Source organism: Lithobates pipiens, unplaced genomic scaffold (genome assembly GCF_037356315.1).
Source record: "Lithobates pipiens isolate NorthernLeopardFrog02 unplaced genomic scaffold, aLitPip1_a1.2 Scaffold_16, whole genome shotgun sequence".
In the NCBI taxonomy this organism is placed as follows: Eukaryota; Metazoa; Chordata; class Amphibia; order Anura; family Ranidae; genus Lithobates; species Lithobates pipiens.
Window position 1 is genome coordinate 355,116,877 of NW_027507748.1, and position 20,394 is coordinate 355,137,270.

General features: G+C 41.3%; 1 protein-coding gene across 3 annotated transcripts in view; it reads left to right on the plus strand.

The window, feature by feature from the left end:
• The window catches only part of CSMD2 (CUB and Sushi multiple domains 2), a 1,348,498-nt gene that overhangs the window by 979,264 nt on the left and 348,840 nt on the right, over positions 1-20,394 (plus strand). For all 3 annotated transcript variants that reach the window (XM_077481921.1, XM_077481922.1, XM_077481923.1), the window contains one exon: positions 19,729-19,867. In XM_077481921.1, coding sequence (XP_077338047.1) covers positions 19,729-19,867 — 139 coding nt within the window. The remainder of the gene's footprint in view (positions 1-19,728; positions 19,868-20,394) is intronic.

Genomic DNA, 20,394 nt, shown 5'->3' on the forward strand with positions numbered 1-20,394 from the left:
AGGGGAGGGGTGTATGTGAAATGGCCCTCCCCAAACAGGATATTACATTAAATCTTTAGGTATATAAGAGAGCCAGAACCTTCATTAATTGGAAGAGTGGGTTTAATAATATAGTAATATATTTTGCAGTGGCCCCCACCCAGAACAAGGCCTTTGTGAGCAGAGGGGATTCCCTTCCTGGGAAATTAATCAGTAACATAAACAAAGTGATTAGGAGCAGATGAACTACTGCAACCAGCATATAACATTAGCCATAAGTACATACTGTAGCTGCACACCAGTATACAGATAATACAATCGTTACATAAGAAGAGATTAATAACAGAACGTACATACATCCAAAGTACAAGCAGTTATTATCAGCAAAGGGCCCAATAGGAATCCTGGTGGAATTATGAACATACCTGGGTATATATAGTTATTATAAGAGATAGAGCCAGATGAAATTTGCAGAAAAGTTCAGTTGCAGGGGCCCTTGAGGATGATGTGGTGACTGTCTTTGTGTCAGAGGTCTGAAGGCAAGATCTTCGGTCATGGAGAGATATCCAACTGTTGTCCAACCAGTCTGCAATGGACCTTCTCACTGGTGGGAACTGTGGTGTGGCACTGGAACTCAAAGTCAGCCTATCTACTCTGTACTTTAGTCCCTCCCTAGTAGTTTTAATTTGACATGCAACCGGACCTCTAACCACAAGAAGTTGCTATGGGATGTCTAACCTGGCTCTAGCCTATACTGACTATTGAGACCTAAGCAAGCTAAATGTAGCTATAGAAACCCAGATCAGAAGAGACAGGGTTACCTAGAATACCAGGAGCTACATATAAACTATATTGTAATAAACAGGTTCACTTACTAGTATAGTGGAAGTTGACCACTACACACATACTGTAGCAGAAACCTAGTTATTTTGCACTGTGCATGTAAGATAATAACAATAGGACAGACTCGTTCATCACAAAGGTTCAGAAATACAACAAGAAGCTATGGACAGCTGCAGTTAAACTCTTGGAACATACACTTGCATAATTGTCTGCTTCTGATCTGGGTAAAAATACAGCAGCAGTAGAAGCTCCTCTGTGTATAAGGCCATGTGGTGCAATTCTCTTCACTACTTCCTTCTGGAGTTTTCAAAGAACCTCCCTGAGACAGGAAGTGATAATGCATAATTATAGGTAACACTGTGATATTAGCAGCTAACAGTAGAGGGCAACAGATCTCTACAATTGCTAACCTCAAATGAAATAATGTAACCTTATTTTGATAGGTAAACTACAAGCAGTACTATGCCAGGTGCCATTTACATGTTGCGTTAGGAGAGCCCCCTTTTTTTTTTAATCGACACACAAGAATGGTTAGCAAGACAGTGCACCACAATGCAAGTCGTTTTTATATGTTGTCCTTTAACCTTACATTCACACATATGTGGTGGAGGAATTGCAACGTTTCCTTTGAGGTTCCCACACTGCATTGCAATTGCGCTATGTTTGCGATCCACTGCGGGTGCCAATACAAGGTTAACAACACTCCAAAAAAGGATTGCAAATGCCATGCGGTTTGCCCACACCAGATCTCATGTTACAAAATTACAATGTGGCGTGTCTCCAAAAAAGAAGCCTGCACTTTTTTGGTGCAATGCAGCGCGATTTGAGCCCATTCAAAATGAATGGGCTCAAATTGCACCACACCGGATCGCATGTGAATGTGATGCGGTTCCTATGCGATTCACATGCAGGCTGTAGTGTGAACCGGGCTTAATAAATTTACAGTGGTTCATGAGCAAAATGACTGTTGATTTCTTTCTTGTTTTTCATGTCTATATTCCTGGATATATAATTATCTAAATGGTGTAATAGTAGTTTTGTATGACCTATACTGGTCCTTGTATGCATACTGTAGTTTACCTTGGTAGAGAGCCACAGCGGAAATCTGTATTCCAGGCAGATTAAAATGTAACTGCTTGATCAGGATTCTGATAACCTATTACACTGACACATTATACTGTGCTGTAATTATGACCCTGCATTAATTGGTACTTATCACACGCACACCAATGAAGACTGACACTGCTGAACCTTATCTGGATGACCTGCTTAGTTATCTCTGTCTAAATGCAGCAACTCGTAATCCTTCCTATGCTTATGACTGGCAGTTTACTTTACCTAGAATTTAACTATACACAGTTTTCTTTTTTCACTGTAAGTATTAATATCCATTTAGGTAAAAAAAAAAATAATGTACATGTTTATTTGCTGTGTTACTTTTGTATAGCAATTTATGCATAATGTGCAGCCTTCATAGTGTTGCACTGGACAGGATATGAGTTCTCTGGTCATATAGAAATTACAACAGCAGAGAACAGATTTAAGTTATACAGAATACTAGGTTGCACAGCAGTTATTTTAGGCTTAAAGTGAATGGAGTACTGATGGAGGTCAGATAAAGCATATCCAGGAGGGTATAATCAGATTTTACTAGATAGAAGACTGAGATAGACGGTACAGACAGAAACATCAGAGAGAGATTGCATGTATAACACGTGTTACAGTGCAGACCTGCTCACACTGCTGCTCTGTAGGAGACCAAGCTAATTAACTGAGATGTCAACCTCTAAGAAAGATAGGGTGATATGGATGCAGTGCACTTTGTATGCTGCAATCTCTTCTATCAGTAGAAGTTCCTCAAGACTTGCATACAGCTAACATTGTACCTATCCACAAGATGGGTTCAAAAAAGAACCTGGGAACAAGTCTAACAAGCTAAAAGTGGAGTTCCACCCAAAAATTGAACTTCTGCTTTAATTGAAGGTGACCCCCTGACATGCCACATTTGGCATTTCATTTTTTTATGGGGGGTGGGGAGTAGATACCCTCTTTTAGAGGGATACAGCTTTCATTTCCTCCCGGAGCACCCTGGAGCCAGAAGGAAGATCACCTCACCCCCTCCCTCTCAGCAATCATCTGGGACACCTCACAGGTCCCAGATGATTGGCCAGCCAGTCACAGTGCGCAGAGAGGCTTGTGCATGTGCAATACGTGCCCACAGTGACAATGGCGGTGCTGCAGAGGTAGGGGAGTGGAGCGGGGCTTCATTCGCCCTCATCGCAGGACCATGGGACAGGTGAGTGTCTGATTAATAAAAGTCAGCAGCTACACTTTTTGTAGCTGCTGAGTTTTATATGGGTGGAATGCCACTTTAACATCTGTAAATGTAAAGTTAATGAAATCTCTTTCCAGCAGACCCCATTTATCATACAGCATCCAGGCCTAACTTTATACTTTTATATTAACCACTTGCCTACTGGGCAAGTTACCCCCTTCCTGCCCAGGCCAATTTTCAGCGCTGTCACACTTTGAATGAAAATTGTGGTCATGCAACACTGTACCCGTTTGAAATTTCCATCATTTTTTTTTTCACACAAATAGAGCTTTCTTTTGCTTAATTTTTGCTAAATAAATTAAAATATGAAGAAAGAAAATGAAACATTTTTCATAGTTTGTTATAAACTTTGACAAACAGGTAATTTTTCTCCTTCACTGATGTGCACCGATGAGGCTGCACTGATGGGCTGCACTGATGAGGTAGCACTGATATGGGGCACTGTTGGGTTATGATAGGTGGCACTGATGAGACGGCACTGGTGGGCACTGATAGGTGGCACTGATGAGACAGCACTGATAGGTGGCACTGATGAGACAGCACTGGTGGGCACTGATGAAAAGGTACAGATGAGACTGCACTGATAGGCGGCACTGAAGGGCACTGATAGGTGTCACTGATGGGCACTGATAGGCAGTACTGATAGGTGACACTGATGAGGAGGCACTGATTGGCAGCACTCATGGGCACTAATTGGCAGCACTGGTGGGCATTGTTGGGACTGCACTGATAAGCAGGACACTGATAATCAGTGCCGATATCCCTTTAACACAAGCTGGTTATCGCCTCTCTTCTTTTCTCCTCACACTCTCAGCCGATAACCGGCTTGTGTTTACATCTGTGATCAGCTGTCATTGAACACAGCTGATTAAAAGGGCCACTGTGATTGGCCCTTTACCCCGATCTGTGAAAGACTGGGTCCAAAGGACTCATGTGGACAGTGTGATCATGGGAGGACGTCCATGTACAAAGTAAAGCCTGCAGTGTAGCCATTTTTGGGCTATAGTGTGGGTAAAGGAGCTGTATTAGGTTAATAAAATAAAACAAGCATACATACTCACCTCTATGCTATAGCACCGCTGTGATGATGCGGCTGCCCCTCGCGGGTTCTAAGACCAAGAACTAAATGACCACATGACTACTGATTGCTCAGTTTTTGGTCTTCTTGGAGCAGAGAGCAATGACTTTTTGACTATTCTGTGTGCAGCTCCACTCCAGCCCCCCCCCCATACTTACCTGAGCCCAATTATGATCCAACTCTGTGCCCAGGAGCAGCTGCTCTCTCCTTTTTCACAGGGCAGATTGATAGCAGTGGCAGCCATTGGCTCCTGCTGCTGTCAATCAAATCTTATGATGAGGGAACCAAAGGGTCGGTCTGAGCCACACTGTCTGTGTCAAGATCAACAGGAGGAGCCTGGAGTGCCCCCCAGGGGACCCTAGAAGAGGAGGATCTGGGTTGCTCTGTGCAAAACCATTGCACACTACAGATAAGTATAACACATTTATTATTTTAAATAAATAGGTTTACAATCACTTTAAGACTTATGTTATAAATACCAAATCAACTTTAAGTAAATGCAGGCAGGCTTTGGAGTAAACATTTTTAACAAAGCTGACTAGATGGACCAGTTGGTGTTTTTCTGTGATCAGTCTTTTGTGTGGGCATAGAAAAATGGACATGCTTTTAAGAGCTAATTAGCAATGAGCATGTGTATATATTGAATATTCTGCAGAATTAAAGTTATATTTGAAGCAGTCATGAAAAAAAAACATTTAGTATAGATTAATTAAGAATTGTTAAACATATTTTTAAATAGAGCTGGTTAAAGCTCTTGATTTCAGCCTCATGTAATCATCTACAAAGAAACACTTTGACTGAGAGGTGCATGGGGCAGAAATGTATGGTAAATTGTTTGTAACCCCCCTCCCAGTCATGAAATTTGAACAAAGCACATATATCTGTTGTGTTCACTTGTCTCTCTCCAAAGCTCTAGGCAAGCCATAAACAGTGCAGATTTCTTTCCTGCAACCATGGGTTGCAAGAAAGCAATTTGCACGATTCCCCCATCAACACAGACAGTGCTGACAGTGGAATCCCTCCTGCCGAGTCATTGTCAGCAGGAACAGGCGGGCAAGGGGAAGCTGTCCCTGATGAAAAAAGACTGTGATTATTGCAAGTGGCTATAGCAGCCACTTGCAATAATTGCAAGCGAATCCGGCAGGTTGGTTGTACCCAAGTTGATTGATCATTCAATTTGGCACATTTAGCCTGCCCAATAATGGTTCAAATCTCGACTGGTTTAGCGGGAACCGGCTGAGATTCAAACCATCTATGGTTGGTCTAAGGCCGCGTACACACGGGCGGATTGTCTGCCCAACTTAGTCCGCTGAACCATGTTTCAGCGGACAATCCGCTCGTGTGTGGGCTTCAGCGGACTTTTTCAGCGGAAAGTCTTTCGGAATTTCCGTAATTTTGTCCGTCCAAACTTGGTTTCAGCGGACAGTCCGCTCGTGTGTAGGCAAGTTGGACGGACTAAGTATGGCGCATGCTCAGAAAGGATTTACACGCCGAAGGTTGCATTGCAGTGTATTGGACGTCGTATTTCTAGTCCCGTCGTACGTGCTGTACACGTCATCGCGCAAGCTTTCAGCGGACTGTCTGTTCATCGTGTGTGGTCAAGTCCGTTCATTCAAAAGTTGAATGGACTGTCTGTCGGATTGTCTGACGAACTTAGTTGGGCAGACAATCCGCCCGTGTGTACGCGGCCTAAGTGTTGTTTCTCTCTGCTGCTTCATTCTCCTGTTATCAGCAGGAGTCACTTCTGAGAAGTTTTCCCAAAACATGAGATACATTTGTGAACAGCTCTGTATGTTCTAGTGTACCTCTGCCTATGTGCAGGGGAGGTGTGTCCCTCTCCTCCAATCAGCTCTCACACATTGCATAAGAGCTGTAACTGCAGCTCCCCCCCCCCCCCCCCATACACCTCAAAGATGCATAAGTATTTTATCACAATTGTGCTCTTTTGAAGGGTTGCAGACAAGAAAAGACTGCAGATAAACAAGTAAAACTTATGTCAGAGGGTTTGTTTAATCTCTGTGTATCATCTTAGGCTATTCACTTCACTGGGTACAGTATATGAGAGGGTTTACAACCACTTTAAGCTGTTCATTTAAAGCCCCGTACACACGGACTGAATATCAGGAGAAAAGTGGCCGACATTTAGTGTGTCTGTTGGTTTGTCCAACAGAAGCTGGCCTCAGTCGGCTTCTGTCGCACGTGCATGCTGGAAAACCAGCATTCTTATGACTCCCAATCTGCGCTCTCATCCAATGGCCGAGTGATCTGGCAGAGAGGAGGGTCATCCCCCTGTCAGAAAACAATAGCTCAGTGGGGGAGATCACTGAACTAACCTTGCAATGTTAGTTTAGGGACTGTGACCGGAGCTGACAGTTTTTTTTTCAACCCGCAGGGTTGAATGATAAAAAAACTAATAGTGTGTACCCGGCTTTACACTAAAGCTTGCCGTAGACACAAGCTAAACCAAATAAATCTAAGTAGTTCATCCATCCATGCAAAGGATAAACAAATATCCCTTTGCAGCTATTGTCTTATAAGAACTGACCTTGCAGATTGAATCTGATTGGGTGCAGGCACTTTTCAGCTGCAAATTATCTGTCCTGCTGTTCGGCAAGAGGGTGCTGACAGGGACACCTGTGGAGTGAATTTCATACCGTTCACAAAGAAATGGACAAAATTTGCTTCTTGTATGCCCAGTCTTGGGGCTTCCAGAGAAGAGAGGATAGTAATTATCTGACCTGGGTGCAATTGCATTTTTATAATCCTGTCTTATCAGAGGTGGGACCCTAACCAGTATGGCTCACCTGCAAAGGTGTCTTAAGGAATACAGGGCCTGACTGACTCGATCACAGTAAGAAAATCATTTTAAATATTTGGCAGGTGAAACAGTTCTTAGCCCTTGTATACACGGTCGGACATTCCGACAACAAAATCCGTTGGATTTTGTCCGAAACTGGTGTTGCATACACACGGTCGAACAAAGTAGTAAGAAAATCTGATCGTTCGTAACGTGATGACGTTATTTAGTTACGACGGGACTACGTTCAGGCTAGTAGCCAATAGCTTTGGTCTAGGAATTTGATCTGAGCATGCGTGGCACTTTGTCCGATCGGAATTCTCTACACATGGTCGGACAAAGTCCGTTCGGATCATGTTGTTGGAAAATGTTATAGCCCAGCTGGAAAACTTGGTCCATCGGATACTGCAACGGAAACAGTCCGATGGAGCCCGCACACGTCAGATTATCCGACAACACAGTCTGATCGGACATTTTCTATCAGAATGTCTGACCGTGTGTACAAGGGTTGATACATTGATTTTCTGCTTTGTATTTAGCTGTTTACAAGGAGTTTACCTGCTATTAATTACTATTCTAGTGCTACACATTTCATTATTATAGCCAGATGACCTATAAAGTTAAAAATATTTTCACCAAAATAAACAAGTCATGTAATGTTTATCTTGAGTACAAGCAACTTTACCATACCCAACAATCTAACACAAAGAAAATGCACAAAATATATATATATTTTTTTAAAACACTGCTGACTTTAAGCTTGGGAAGTGCTGGCTAGAAGCTCTTCAATGATACGTCACACTTCCGTATAAGAAAAAGTTTTCTCTTATGTAATTATAACAGTTTTATTTCTCCTTTGAATCTGACATTTGGGTTCCCCCTATCACCACCTCCTTGTAACTAATTGCTGCTGCAGAAAAAAATATGAAATGCCCCTTTCATTCACCTAATTTCATGGTCATGTGACCTTTCAGGCCCGAGTCTTCTCTGTTCTTCTATGTTCAGGAGGCCAGAGAGGCTCAGAAATCTGCATCACTGCCTGTGCATCTCTGGGGTGACGTTAGCATTAGGGAACTGTCCCACGCAGGCACATTTACAGCGCTGGGTTACTGATCTCCTGCTCCTGGTAGGTATAGCTTGAGTTTCCACTTTTAGGGGAAGGGGGAGGGTGAAAAGGCTCAGAATCCAATGAAGAAAGGGTCAGAGAAGGGGTGGCAAGAGCCAAAGGATGATAGGCACTGATGAGGATGGAAGGAAATATGTTATGGCACACAGAAAAATATTGTGCCCTAGCTGCACACAAACATCAGAGAATAGGAAAGGAAAGTGCTTCTATGCCTTGTAGGCAAAGTAATAGATCAATAGGTCTTATCTAGCCAAGTAATTTATTGGACATTATATAATGGTATGGGATGAAAGGAGCTGTTCTACTTAAATACCTTTTACTTCTGAGTTGGTTCATCTAATAAATCAGGTGAATAGATTGGTGGGTTGACTCCTGCAATTTATGGGTAACTTGACAATTGGCACATTCTATACCATCACAAAATCAATATCTGCATTTTTTTTCTCTATTATGGTCCTTTCAATCAATAGTTAGTCTTCGTGAAATAAAACTGTATTTCCCTCAACCAATAATGTGCAGGAGAAGTTACTTTTTTTTCCCTCTCCACATACATGGGTGTAATACTGTACAGTAGACACATGCACAACAAAAAAAATTGTTTTGTTTGCTTTCGCTTCTTTACGTTTCCGTTGATTCACAGCGATTCGTAATTTCGTAAGACGCACGTTTTTATATTCGGACTCGTTCGTATTTTTGTAACAGATATATTTTCGTTGATATGAAATGATTCGTATCATATTCGTTAGCCTAAATTTTTTTGATTCGAAAATTAGTAATTTTGTTCGATAATGATTTTCATTTATTTGGTACACTACTCGTAATTTAGTAATTGTTACTTTTGTGAGATTGCCTTTTTCATTGATTTGTACATTCGTAGGAAATAAAGAATAATAAATCTATGCTTGCTTTTCTAATAAGTCCTGTACTTACTCCAGTCCACTCCCTCAGTCACAAGACCTGACTCAGCCACCTCCTCAACTGAATTTAAAAAGATTCAGGAATGCAGTGTGACTCAGACACAAAAGGGATAAGCTAATTGGCTAAAGATTTTAAAGTGGTTGTGCACCTAAAAAAATAAAATATTAAAAGCCAGCAGCTACTAATATTGCAGCTGCTGACTTTTAATAAAATCACACTTACCTGTCCCAGGGTACAGCAATGTCGGTGGCAGATGACGAGCGATCGCTTGTCTCGCTGCTGCCCCCTCCGCCATCCTCTGTCAGGGAATCGGGAAGTGAAGCATCGCGGCTTCACTGCCCGGTTCCCTACTGCGCATGCGCGAGTCGCGCTGCGCGTCTCTTCTGGTCCCCCGCTGTGTCCTGGGAACTGTGTGTTTCCCAGAACACAACGGGGGGGGGGGGGGGGGGGTCTGCGGGGGTCTGCGGCGGTCTGCCCGGAAGTGGGTGCAGATACCTGGATTATCCAGGTAACTGCACCCCCCCTCCCCCCTGAAAGGTGCCGATTGTGGCACCGGAGGGGGGGAGGGATCAGATTAGCGTAACTTCCCCTTTAGGGTGAAGAACCGCTTTAAGTAAGATACATCACTCACTGATGCACTGGCTATTCAAAAGAACGATTTGAGAATACGAAATTACGAAAATACATATTAAGATACATTTACACTGTTCATTCAAAAGAACGATTCGAGAACGCGAAGAAACAAAATTACGAACAGAGGAAGAGACGAAAATTACAAACTCACAAATAAAAATGAACATATAACATTACAAACAGACAAATGATTGAAAATACGAAATGTAAATCATTTGTTATAGATGTCATTTTCTTTCTTTTACTGTTTTTCCGTTCGTAAGTTTATATTTTTGCGTGTTTGTTGTTTTGCTTATTCGTAATTTCCGTATTTTGGTTCTTTCAGCTATTCGGATGTTCGAATTGATCCGAATGTATGCATACTAACAAATTCGTACGAAACTCTATTTGTTACAAACCAAATCGCACATGTCTACTGTACAGAGGAATAACAAATTAAAACTTTAGTAAACTTCTAAGTGTATGGGTACAATCAGGATTGAAGATGTATTTTGGAAACAGAATCTGCTTTTATACTGCATAATACTGGAAAAAGAACAAACACTGCCTATACAATTCAAAATGGCCTCAAAATAATGCACAAAAGAGATCTGTCAGCTTCATCATATGTTAATGTTTGGACTTGGATGATGTTTGTAATGTTGTTTGTGTAAAAAGTTATTCAGTAGTGTAATGAATGTCACAATAAAACAAAGCAAGGGCAATCAGACTTTAAAGTATCTTGGACAGGGTACAGTCAAAATACAAAGCTTTATATATACAGTAACACTGTGCAGTAGTCAAAGAACTCAGAAAAAACTCAAAAAAAGGCTGCCAACACGCTAAAACTGGGGTCTTTTTAGCTATAAGAACGTCAAAGTGTAAAGTGTAAGCGCCAAGCATATGTGACTGTAAATCAGTAAAAGTGACTCAAAAGTGATGAAACTTAGAAAACTAATGTGTACATATAACTATAACCTATTAATAAAACATGACCCCAAATCTGAGGATAGCAAAGAAATACAAAAAATAAAGTAATAAATATATAGGCAATAAAGTCCATATATTAATGAAAATAGACGTGCAGATGTGAGTCCCAGCAAACTTCGGTGACAATGAGAGTCCCACTTTACTGTGACAAAAGGTTATTCCACCGCAGTGTAGCTCCCACCACCTTAAGAAGTGCAGGCTTACCAGATGGAAATGACCCGAATAGACTTATATCTAAGGGGTCAGTAATGGCTTGAAATTCCAACTACTGCGACTCTGGATTCAGCATTGCATCATTAAAGGAGTCCCGCATCAATTCAGGCATAAAAGTGGAAGGATAGAGCCAATATGGTGTAATAATGTTTAAAAAAATCGCTTTAATAGAAATAAAATATCAAACTCACATTTCCATAGTTATTAATAAACATGTCAGAGGAGATAGGCAGTGGCGGAGTCTTCCCGACGCAATTCGACCTACAAGTCATCATCTGGGGTGGACTCCAACCACTGTTACACTGCCTTATATAGATAACATACCATAATGTAATTGGAATCCCCCCTGTGTGTCACAAATGCCCACTTCCGGTACGGGCAAGATGGCGGCCTGGCGTGCGTTCCACGCCTCGGTCCCATTGCATTCCACCCATACAGCTCAATGGTAACAAAAAAATATCCCATAAGCCACAAATGCCCACTTCCGGTACAGGCAAGATGGCAGCCCGGCGTGCGTTCCACGTCTCGGTCCCATTGCGTTCCACCCATACAGCTCAATGGTAACAAAAAAATATCCCATATAATATAGCATAGAGTGATATGGGGCATGGAAAATAGGTGAAGTCCGCCTAATGTGATGACCGAATTCCCCTTACTAATTATGAAACTCATGTATAACCCCCATAACATTTTTTTTGTTACCATTGAGCTGTATGGGTGGAACGCAATGGGACCGAGGCGTGGAACGCACGCCGGGCCGCCATCTTGCCCGTACCGGAAGTGGGCATTTGTGACACATAGGGGAGATTCTAATTACATTATGGTATGTTATCTAATTAAGGCAGTGTAACAGTGGTTGGAGTCCACCCCAGATGATGACCTGTAGATCGAAACGTGTCGGGAAGACTCCGCCACTGCCTATCTCCTCTGACATGTTTATTAATAACTATGGAAATGTGAGTTTGATATTTTATGTCTATTAAAGCGATTTTTTTAAACGTTATTACACCATATTGGCTCTATCCTTCCACTTTTATGCCTGAATTGATGCCGGAGCTGTCTCTCTAAAAAAATGGTGATTGTATGCAGTCCGCCACACTGAATGAACCACTTGCCTTGGGACCCCTTTAATGATGGAATTCTGAATTCAGAGTCGCAGTAGTTGGAATTACAAGCCATTACTGACCCTTTAGATATAAGTCTATTCGGGTCATTTCCATCTGGTAACCCTGCGCTTCTTAAGGTGGTGGGAGCTACACTGCGGTGGAATAACCTTTTGTCACAGTAAAGTGGGACTCTCATTGTCACTGAAGTTTTCTGGGACTCACATCTGCACGTCTATTTTCATTAATATATGGACTTTATTGCCTATATGTTTATTACTTTATTTTTTGTATTTCTTTGCTATCCTCAGATTTGGGGTCATGTTTTATTAATAGGTTATAGTTATATGTACACATTAGTTTTCTAAGTTTCATCACTTTGAGTCACTTTTACTGATTTACAGTCACATATGCTTGGCGCTTACACTTTACACTTTGACAAAATTCAAAGCTTAGCTGTTACACTACAGTACAACTTGTGGAACTGTTGTAAGTGATAACACACATTTTCCAGCATTACCTATCAAAACAGAATCTACTGGACATTGCCATACATCACAAAAATACTTCATGGGTAGGTGTGACACCTGAGGTGGATTGAGGCAGAATGGGGCCTTAGTGAAGGCAAAAGTAGGCTTTGATGCCCCCAATATCTTTGGGCTCCTCCAACTATTGACACTGATAAGGATTGCAATAGGCACATACTGTTCCTATCGGACACCATGATGCGCCACTGTCCACTCTGCTTTGTGACGGTTGTAGGTGGGCCTGCTGGACATTCACGGGCCTTAATTAATCTCCTGTTTAAGTTGCCTTGTAAATGATTCAGCTTTGATTGGCACCCCCAGCTAAAAAGAGCTTCACTACTTGCTTGATCTCAACTTTACAGAGTATACCACATATTTGTGGATCTTGTGGCCCTTGTAACTACAGTCACATTAGTATTTTACTCGAACATCTGTGCATGCTGCTCAAGTGTGCCAGAAAGATTGATGATGTTCCTTTTGAAGACTGATCCTTCCTGTATTAAGCATGCTGATCTGTTATTTCTAAGCTAGTGCTCACAAAACATTGCCACCACCCGCTATTGTCATGAAGTGAAGAAGAAAGGAAGACATCAGTGTCCACGGTGCTACATGGCATTGCTAGAGAGATGAGTATTTTGTACGTCTGTAATAGATTCCAGTTGATGTGCTGGATATTCTGCTAGTCATACACCGGTAATTACATTTTTTTGTTACTGAGAGATATAATTGCTTGTTAACAGTTATCCTATTAACATCACATTGAGTTCATTATGCTACAAATAAGGTCACTGCCAACAAGCATCACTAGTTTAAAGCCCTAGCCCTAGGGTTTGACTGACAGCATTAATGGATTTCACTGCTTAGGACCCAATCAGATTATGGGTTACTTGAATGCAATATTTTACTGCACATTAGGGTGTGCCGTTTGAAATGTACCATTTTAAAACTGTGCCCTGCAATGCATGCCATGTATGTTATGGTGTTCCATAGCATGTTATCTGTTGACTGCTACTGTGCAGTGCATTGGAATGCATTTCAAAATGAATGGTATTAAGACACATTGAACAACAGTGCACATTTCACAGTAAAACTTACATTTCACTGAATAAAAGGTGTAGGACAGGTCAGTTATACAGGGCAGTTTAAAGGAGTAGAGCCACTTTGCAAAGTCAATGTTCATGATCATGAACCTTAGTTAAAGTGATTGTAAAACAACCCATTCAGTAAGTATCAAATAGAAATGAAAGGCAGAACGTTTTTGTATAGAAATAAAAAAGACATTATAAATACCTTTTTTTCTCTTTTTTAGAAGTGATCACATTCCCTCTGTTTTTAGCTGCACAAGAGCAGGGGGAGGAGAAGCAACAACATGCTGAGCTTCCCAATGAATGGCTGTGCAGTAGAGGCGTGTCAGGACACATCAGGATCATTGGAGGGGAGCAGGCTGAGTTCCCAGCTTAGCTGGAGAACTGACCACGATGTGTTCCCCCAGCTTAGCGTGGTCAGTTTTTAATAGGAAAGCAGAGGGACTGGCAGGAACACCTGGGATTTCACACAAAAGAAGCAATACAAAGAGAACAGGATCCTTTCTTATATAAGTACATGGTACTGCAGGCACATATCAGGAATATGAAGTGTTGGGGTAACAAAAGCTTTAATAAAGTCATGTGCTAGTAAAAACATATTTATTTTTTATTGCCCTTTCACATAATTCAGTATTTAAAGTAAACACAGTCAAACCTTTCGTATTTAAATTCACTTTGCTAAGTGAACAGCCTTCACACCTTTAGCATATCTACCCTAATTTATCTAACACTGTTAATAGTATCTGAAACAACTCTTCACCTTCTACTGAGCCTTCTCATTGTTAATGCTGACACATGATTCTGATAGAGCCCTGGAAATTCTATAAACATTATTACTAAGCACTAGAGCACATGGGAGCTTTGTAAATGCACAAAGCAATCATAAAGAATGACATAAAAGAATAAAAATAGTCTAAGAATAACTTTACACGGTAGAATCATCATGTTCATTCCATCAAATTGAGTAAGCAAGGGAGCAAGTCAGTCTGTATCCTGCTGGGAGGCGTGAACCCATAGGACAAGATCATTAAATTAATACGTGCATGCACCTGCTAGACAAATAACAGGCATTACTGCAAATAACACCTACTAAAATAGAACTTTTTATATGTCAAATGGAAAGGTACAGAGGGTGAACACAAATATGAGTCAAATCTTTTGCAGACAAATATTTTGTATCCTCTGCAGATGCTTCATGTTTGGGTATAGAATAATATTAGTAGAAAAGCAAAAGTGTTATAATGATTTTTTTAATTAAATTTCTTGTCATCATCATCATCATCAAGTGACTTGAGTCCTTTGAGTTCAGCTAGTAATTTAAAACCTCCTTATACAGAGCACTATACCCACAGTTTATCCAGAGAAAGGTAAACAAATATTATAAAGCACGGGTCTTCCCGATCTATGGCAATTTTAAATTCCCTGGATCAACCATCTCTGGTGTTTTTACTTATAAATGTTAATAAACTGTTATATTCGATGCATTTAGAAATGCATCCAGCTTTTACTAAACGGTATACTAAGCTGTCTAGAACTAGTTCCGAGGGAGTGTTTCCACCTTTTCACAGCTCTTTCTGTGAAGAAGCCTTTCCACCATACACATAGGAGCATGCCTGCTTGTCCTTTGGAATTAACCTAATGTGAATAACTGCATGTTGATGTGTTAGGCAGAGGCGTTTCTCTAATTAGGCAAATAAGGTGGTCGTCTAAGCTCTCGCACTCATAGGGGCTTCGCGACCGCCTAATTGACGAGCTGCCTCTACTGACAACAATGGTGCTGCGCTTTACGCTGCCTGTGAGCTCCATGGTGAGGCAGTAGAGAGAAGACGGAGCCGTGGCTGTGTCTTGGGGAAGAGGTGGGGCCAGCGCTGTGTTGTCTGGGGGAGGAGACTCGTTCCAGCAGCAGGAGCAAAATGTTAACACAACGGAGGAGACATCTGGTGTCTGGTATGCAGTGGTGAGGAGGAGAAGAAGGGGGTCCGATAGAGGAGGCCTTACCAGCGTTTATGGAGCCGATGGAAGGCAAGGAGAGAAGAGGTGCCTGTGTCGCCCTTCTCTGGGGTTGTCAATCAGTGTGGGGGGATCCAGTGCTCCAGCTTCAGGGAGAGGCACGGCTACCCCTTTCTACAGCCAGCGACCACCAGCATGAGTGAGAGCCAGGCCCCCCATCCCTGCTCCTCCAGCATTCCTCAGCCACAGCCACGGGCCTTTAAATCCACCCTTGCCCCATCACCCTCCACTCCCTTCCTCCTGGTTATCAGTGTCACTAACAGTAAGGACAACCCGTGATTGACAGCCCCTGACCCCTCTCTCCACCCTGCACTTACCCCCGCCTATGCAGGGCTCCACTGTGGGGTGGTTGGGAGGTCCCAGTCCAGTGGTGATCCTCAAACATGGTGAGCAAGGTGCTCCGCATCCTGCGCTGGTCCTGCCTGCTGATTGGCTTCTCCGCTGCTATTTCTCTTACTGACACCAGCACCGAGATAGAAAGCACTGACACCAGCATAAAGATAGAGAGCACTGAGATAGGAAGCACTGACACCAGCATAAAGATAGAGAGCACTGAAATAGGAAGCACTGACACCAGCATTTTAAAGCTTTAAAAAAATTAAATGTATACAGTTCACGTTTTTATCGCTTGAATTATTTTTCTCTTTAAGGGTGTAAGTGGGGCCTCAAATCCAGGTTTTGCCTAAGGTCTCACAAAGCCTAGAGCCGCCTCTGGTGTTAGGTACAATTAAGAAGAGTTCATGGGAATAAACAAGGAAATAGGTCGTTTTAGAAACAATGAAATGAAAAAAAAAACAGGTATTCCAATTGCAACTACAATCCTGCACCAAGGAAACACAATGACAGACTTGTGATTCCCTACATCTATACTGTAGTAGACTTCATTTATCAAAGTGTCAAAAAAGAAAATTGAATGTATAGTAAATTGTTTAAAATAAATATGTAAAAGATCATCTAAAGCCCCATACACACTATCAGATTATCTGCTTATTTTTTTCCTTCAGCTTTACCAAAACCATATAATATGAGGTCAAACCTTAGGAGTTTCAATGTGTATGCAATCAGGCAGGCCCTTGCACTACATGGTTTTGGTAAATCTGAAGGTAAAAATCAGCAGAAAATCTGATAGTGTTAATGGGGCTTAATAGTATGTAATATTATATGCAGTATATATATATATATATATATATATATATATATATATATATATATATATATATATATATATATATATATATATATATATTTTTTTTTTTTTTTATAAGTATAGGTTGCAGTCATGTTTGTTCATGTCACAGGTTTGCTCTGCTTTCTGCTTTGATTTGCTATATGATGCCAATCAACTTCTAACTGCAGTTTGTTCAATTCAGCTTTGGCAATAAACCCTAAAAACTGATTGGTTATTATGCAAAGCTGCACCAGATTGTGTGTGCACCAGTTTAGGGAAGTATCCCCCACTGTGTCACAATGAAGATGGTGAACACATTAGGCTATTCCAGGGGGGCTTAACTCTGATTAACTTGATATTTTGTTGAGTAATTGTGCAATTTTGGGTAGCATTAGCGACCATTCTCCAAAAAGATATTTTCAGTGCAAATAAAGGGAACCTGTACTCCATTTTAATCATCTTAAGTAGCCATGGACATTAAGGACACTTTCAATGGACAAAGGGGTGGCACTTAATGGAGCTTAAGCCATTAAACCAAAATAAAGTACTATTAATCCATCAGTGTTTTGTAGCTTAGTGCACTGACAACAACTAACTATTTCCCAATAAACTATTTATTAGGCCTCATGCACACTGTGCGTTTTTACAGCTGCTGTTTTGGGAGTCAGGCCTTTTTTTCTACAGCCAGTAAACTCCTCAGCATGTTATCCTATGTGTCCATGCACACATAGACTGTTATCAGTGTTGGCAGAGGCAGTTTCAGGATGGAAACTCCCCCCACCAGAACTACTGTGTTTGAAGAGCAGCTTTTCAGCTGTAAAAACTTTCTAAGGCCCCTTTCACACTCTCGGAATGTTCAGGTCCGCCTGTCAGTTTTGACGGCAGACCTGAACAGGCGCTCCATGCTAGTCTATGGAGTGACAGATGTCAGCGGTGACATGTCCGATCCACTAAAATCAGACGGATGCCCCTACGTTCGCATCCGTCCCTGGTGGATCGAATCGGGTGAGATCTGATGAAAACGTTTCCATCCGATCTCTCCATAGTAACTAGCGGCGCTCTACAAGCCCCTTCCCACTCAGTGAGCAGAGAGGGAACTGTCATCCGCCAGCTCAGTGGAGATCAAAGGAGAGATCTTCCGCTGAGCTGGTGGACAGAGGCGGACTCCGAGGCAGCGGATCTGCCTGGTGTGAATGAAGCCTAACACTGAGAATAGCTAAAGAAAAATGTGGTAAAACACAGTTATCTGGCATTAATGAGCGTTTTTGAGCCTCAAGCTTTTGTGGGAGTATAGTTTTGTTAAAAAAAAAAAAAGGTTAAAAAACACAAACACTAAAAAACGAGGCAAGACGCTAATGCAAAAATGCTGCAAAACTCATTCTACAGGTACAACTTTCTACAGCTACTGTAATGCTACTGGTGTTTTTATTGGATCCAGTGTGCATGAGACCTTAAAATTCTTACCCCAGCACTTTGCAGCAGTTTACAACTTTCAATTCTGCTGGCTCTTGTTCTCTTAATGCTGCTTCCCTAAACTTCCAGTCTTCACAGGAAAAAGTTCGGAGTGGATAGTGCAATCTGCAGTCAGTTTGTTAGTTTTGAGAATGGAGGAGGGGAGAGCAGGAGAGTGCCTTGACTTCCTAGGCTATGGGGCTGTGTGTTTTTATTGTTACACATAGTGAAGGGTGACACTGCTCTAGTCAGTGCATACCAGGGTGGCTTCATACACTGCTGCAAGAGAAAGAAGTCACCCTGAAAGAAGAAACCGAGGGCAGCGATCAGGGCCCCAGCTTGTACTGGAACATAGGCAAGGATTAAAAGATGAAGAAACTGAAAACTTTGTAAGTGCTTAAATAAGCTGCTGATAGTGCTTAAAATCAAATCACTTTAAGGAGAGGCACAATATCTGGACAGTAAAGGAGATAGTAGATTTTTGTTCTTAGGTAGGATTTAAGCCCCAGTAGATGTGTGCCATATGTCATGCGAATGTCGGTCCATGTGTACAACAGCCGGTCTGACGGTCCATCTGTTGAAGTGTCATGACCAAAAAAGGTCTGACAACCGCTTCCCGATCATCACTGACTGGAGTGTTCTGGCGGGGGGTCCCCCTGTCAGAGCACAATAGCACAGCAGGGGAGATCAGTGTACTAACATAGGGTTGTTAGTACAGCAGCTCCAACCTGAGTTGTCAGTAGTGTGTACGAGGCTTTAAAGTGTACATAAATCATAACAATGAACTTCTCTTATCTGCTCCATTTTAGTCTGTTAATATACAATTGAAAGCCTCATTTTAATTCTATCCAATCAGTGCAAAAAGCACTTGTTGATTCTGCCAGAAATCTTGTTAGCTGATAACGTCCTCATGTCCTATGCCTTCAATGACTATTACTAGTTAGCATAGTTCCCAGTTCTCTCCATACAGAACACCTCCCAAAGGTATGGGAAGCTGTTTTATATTAAATGTACGTTCTTAGAATTAAATATGTTTTATAAATCAGGTTTCAAAAATTATATTTGCTTCTGTGCATATAATCTTTAACCTTTATATGCATCCTAGCGTAATCCTGTTAAAAAAAAGACATGGAGATTTCTCATCTATAAATCAGCAAATTGTAATTTCATATCATATGTTTGTTGGTCAGCAGATGCTTTGTGTATATACATTATTATTATTATTATTATTATTCAGGATTTATATAGCGCCAGCAATTTACGCAGCGCTTTACAATATGAGATATACAATATATACATGAGATGCTTATTAGATGAGTTTGTATACAGCAAATGCAATATACAACATATTATCTAAGCATTAAGAAGAGTAAAGTTTCTTTCCTTATTATAATTTTATGTGTAAATAAATTAAATATGCACTTTACAGTAGTAACAAATATTATTGGTCTATATGTACCTGGCCTTCTGACAGTCTGTGTTTTATTAACAGCACCCTGTGGCGGTCACTTAACTGCTCCAAGTGGTATGATCCTTTCTCCTGGGTGGCCTGGCTTCTACAAGGATTCCTTAAATTGTGTATGGGTTCTGGAAGCACAACCTGGATATCCCATAAAAATCACATTTGACAGGTATGCTGCTATGTGCTTTGCTAATATTGTAGCACTTTCTTATATAAAATTGGAGATGCATGTAGGTAGTTTTACCCTTGTCGTATTTTCTTTCACCTTCAAACTTAAAAAAGCAAACTGGCAGGTTAAATCTGGTCGATTTGATGGATGACAGCTTTTCCTTATTTCTTAACATGTTTTCACTATTTCATTTTAAGCTTATTTAATAGAATGGAAATGTATAAATGTGCTGCATGCTTAACTGCCATTGTGCACCACCTAGAGCAGTGGTTCTCAACTCCATCTTCAAGTAGCCCCAACAGGCCATGTTTTAGGAATCTCTGTTAGATAAAATAGCTGTCCAAAATTCTCAACTCCGTCTTCAAGTAGCCCCAACAGGCCATGTTTTAGGAATTTCTGTTAGATAAAATAGCTGTCCAAAATATGCATCGCATACTAGCTCATTATGAAATTCATACCTTAGAATGAGGCTGTTGCACACCGCTGTGGCCGGCGATATGTCATCCCAGAGTTATTTATAGGTTTGC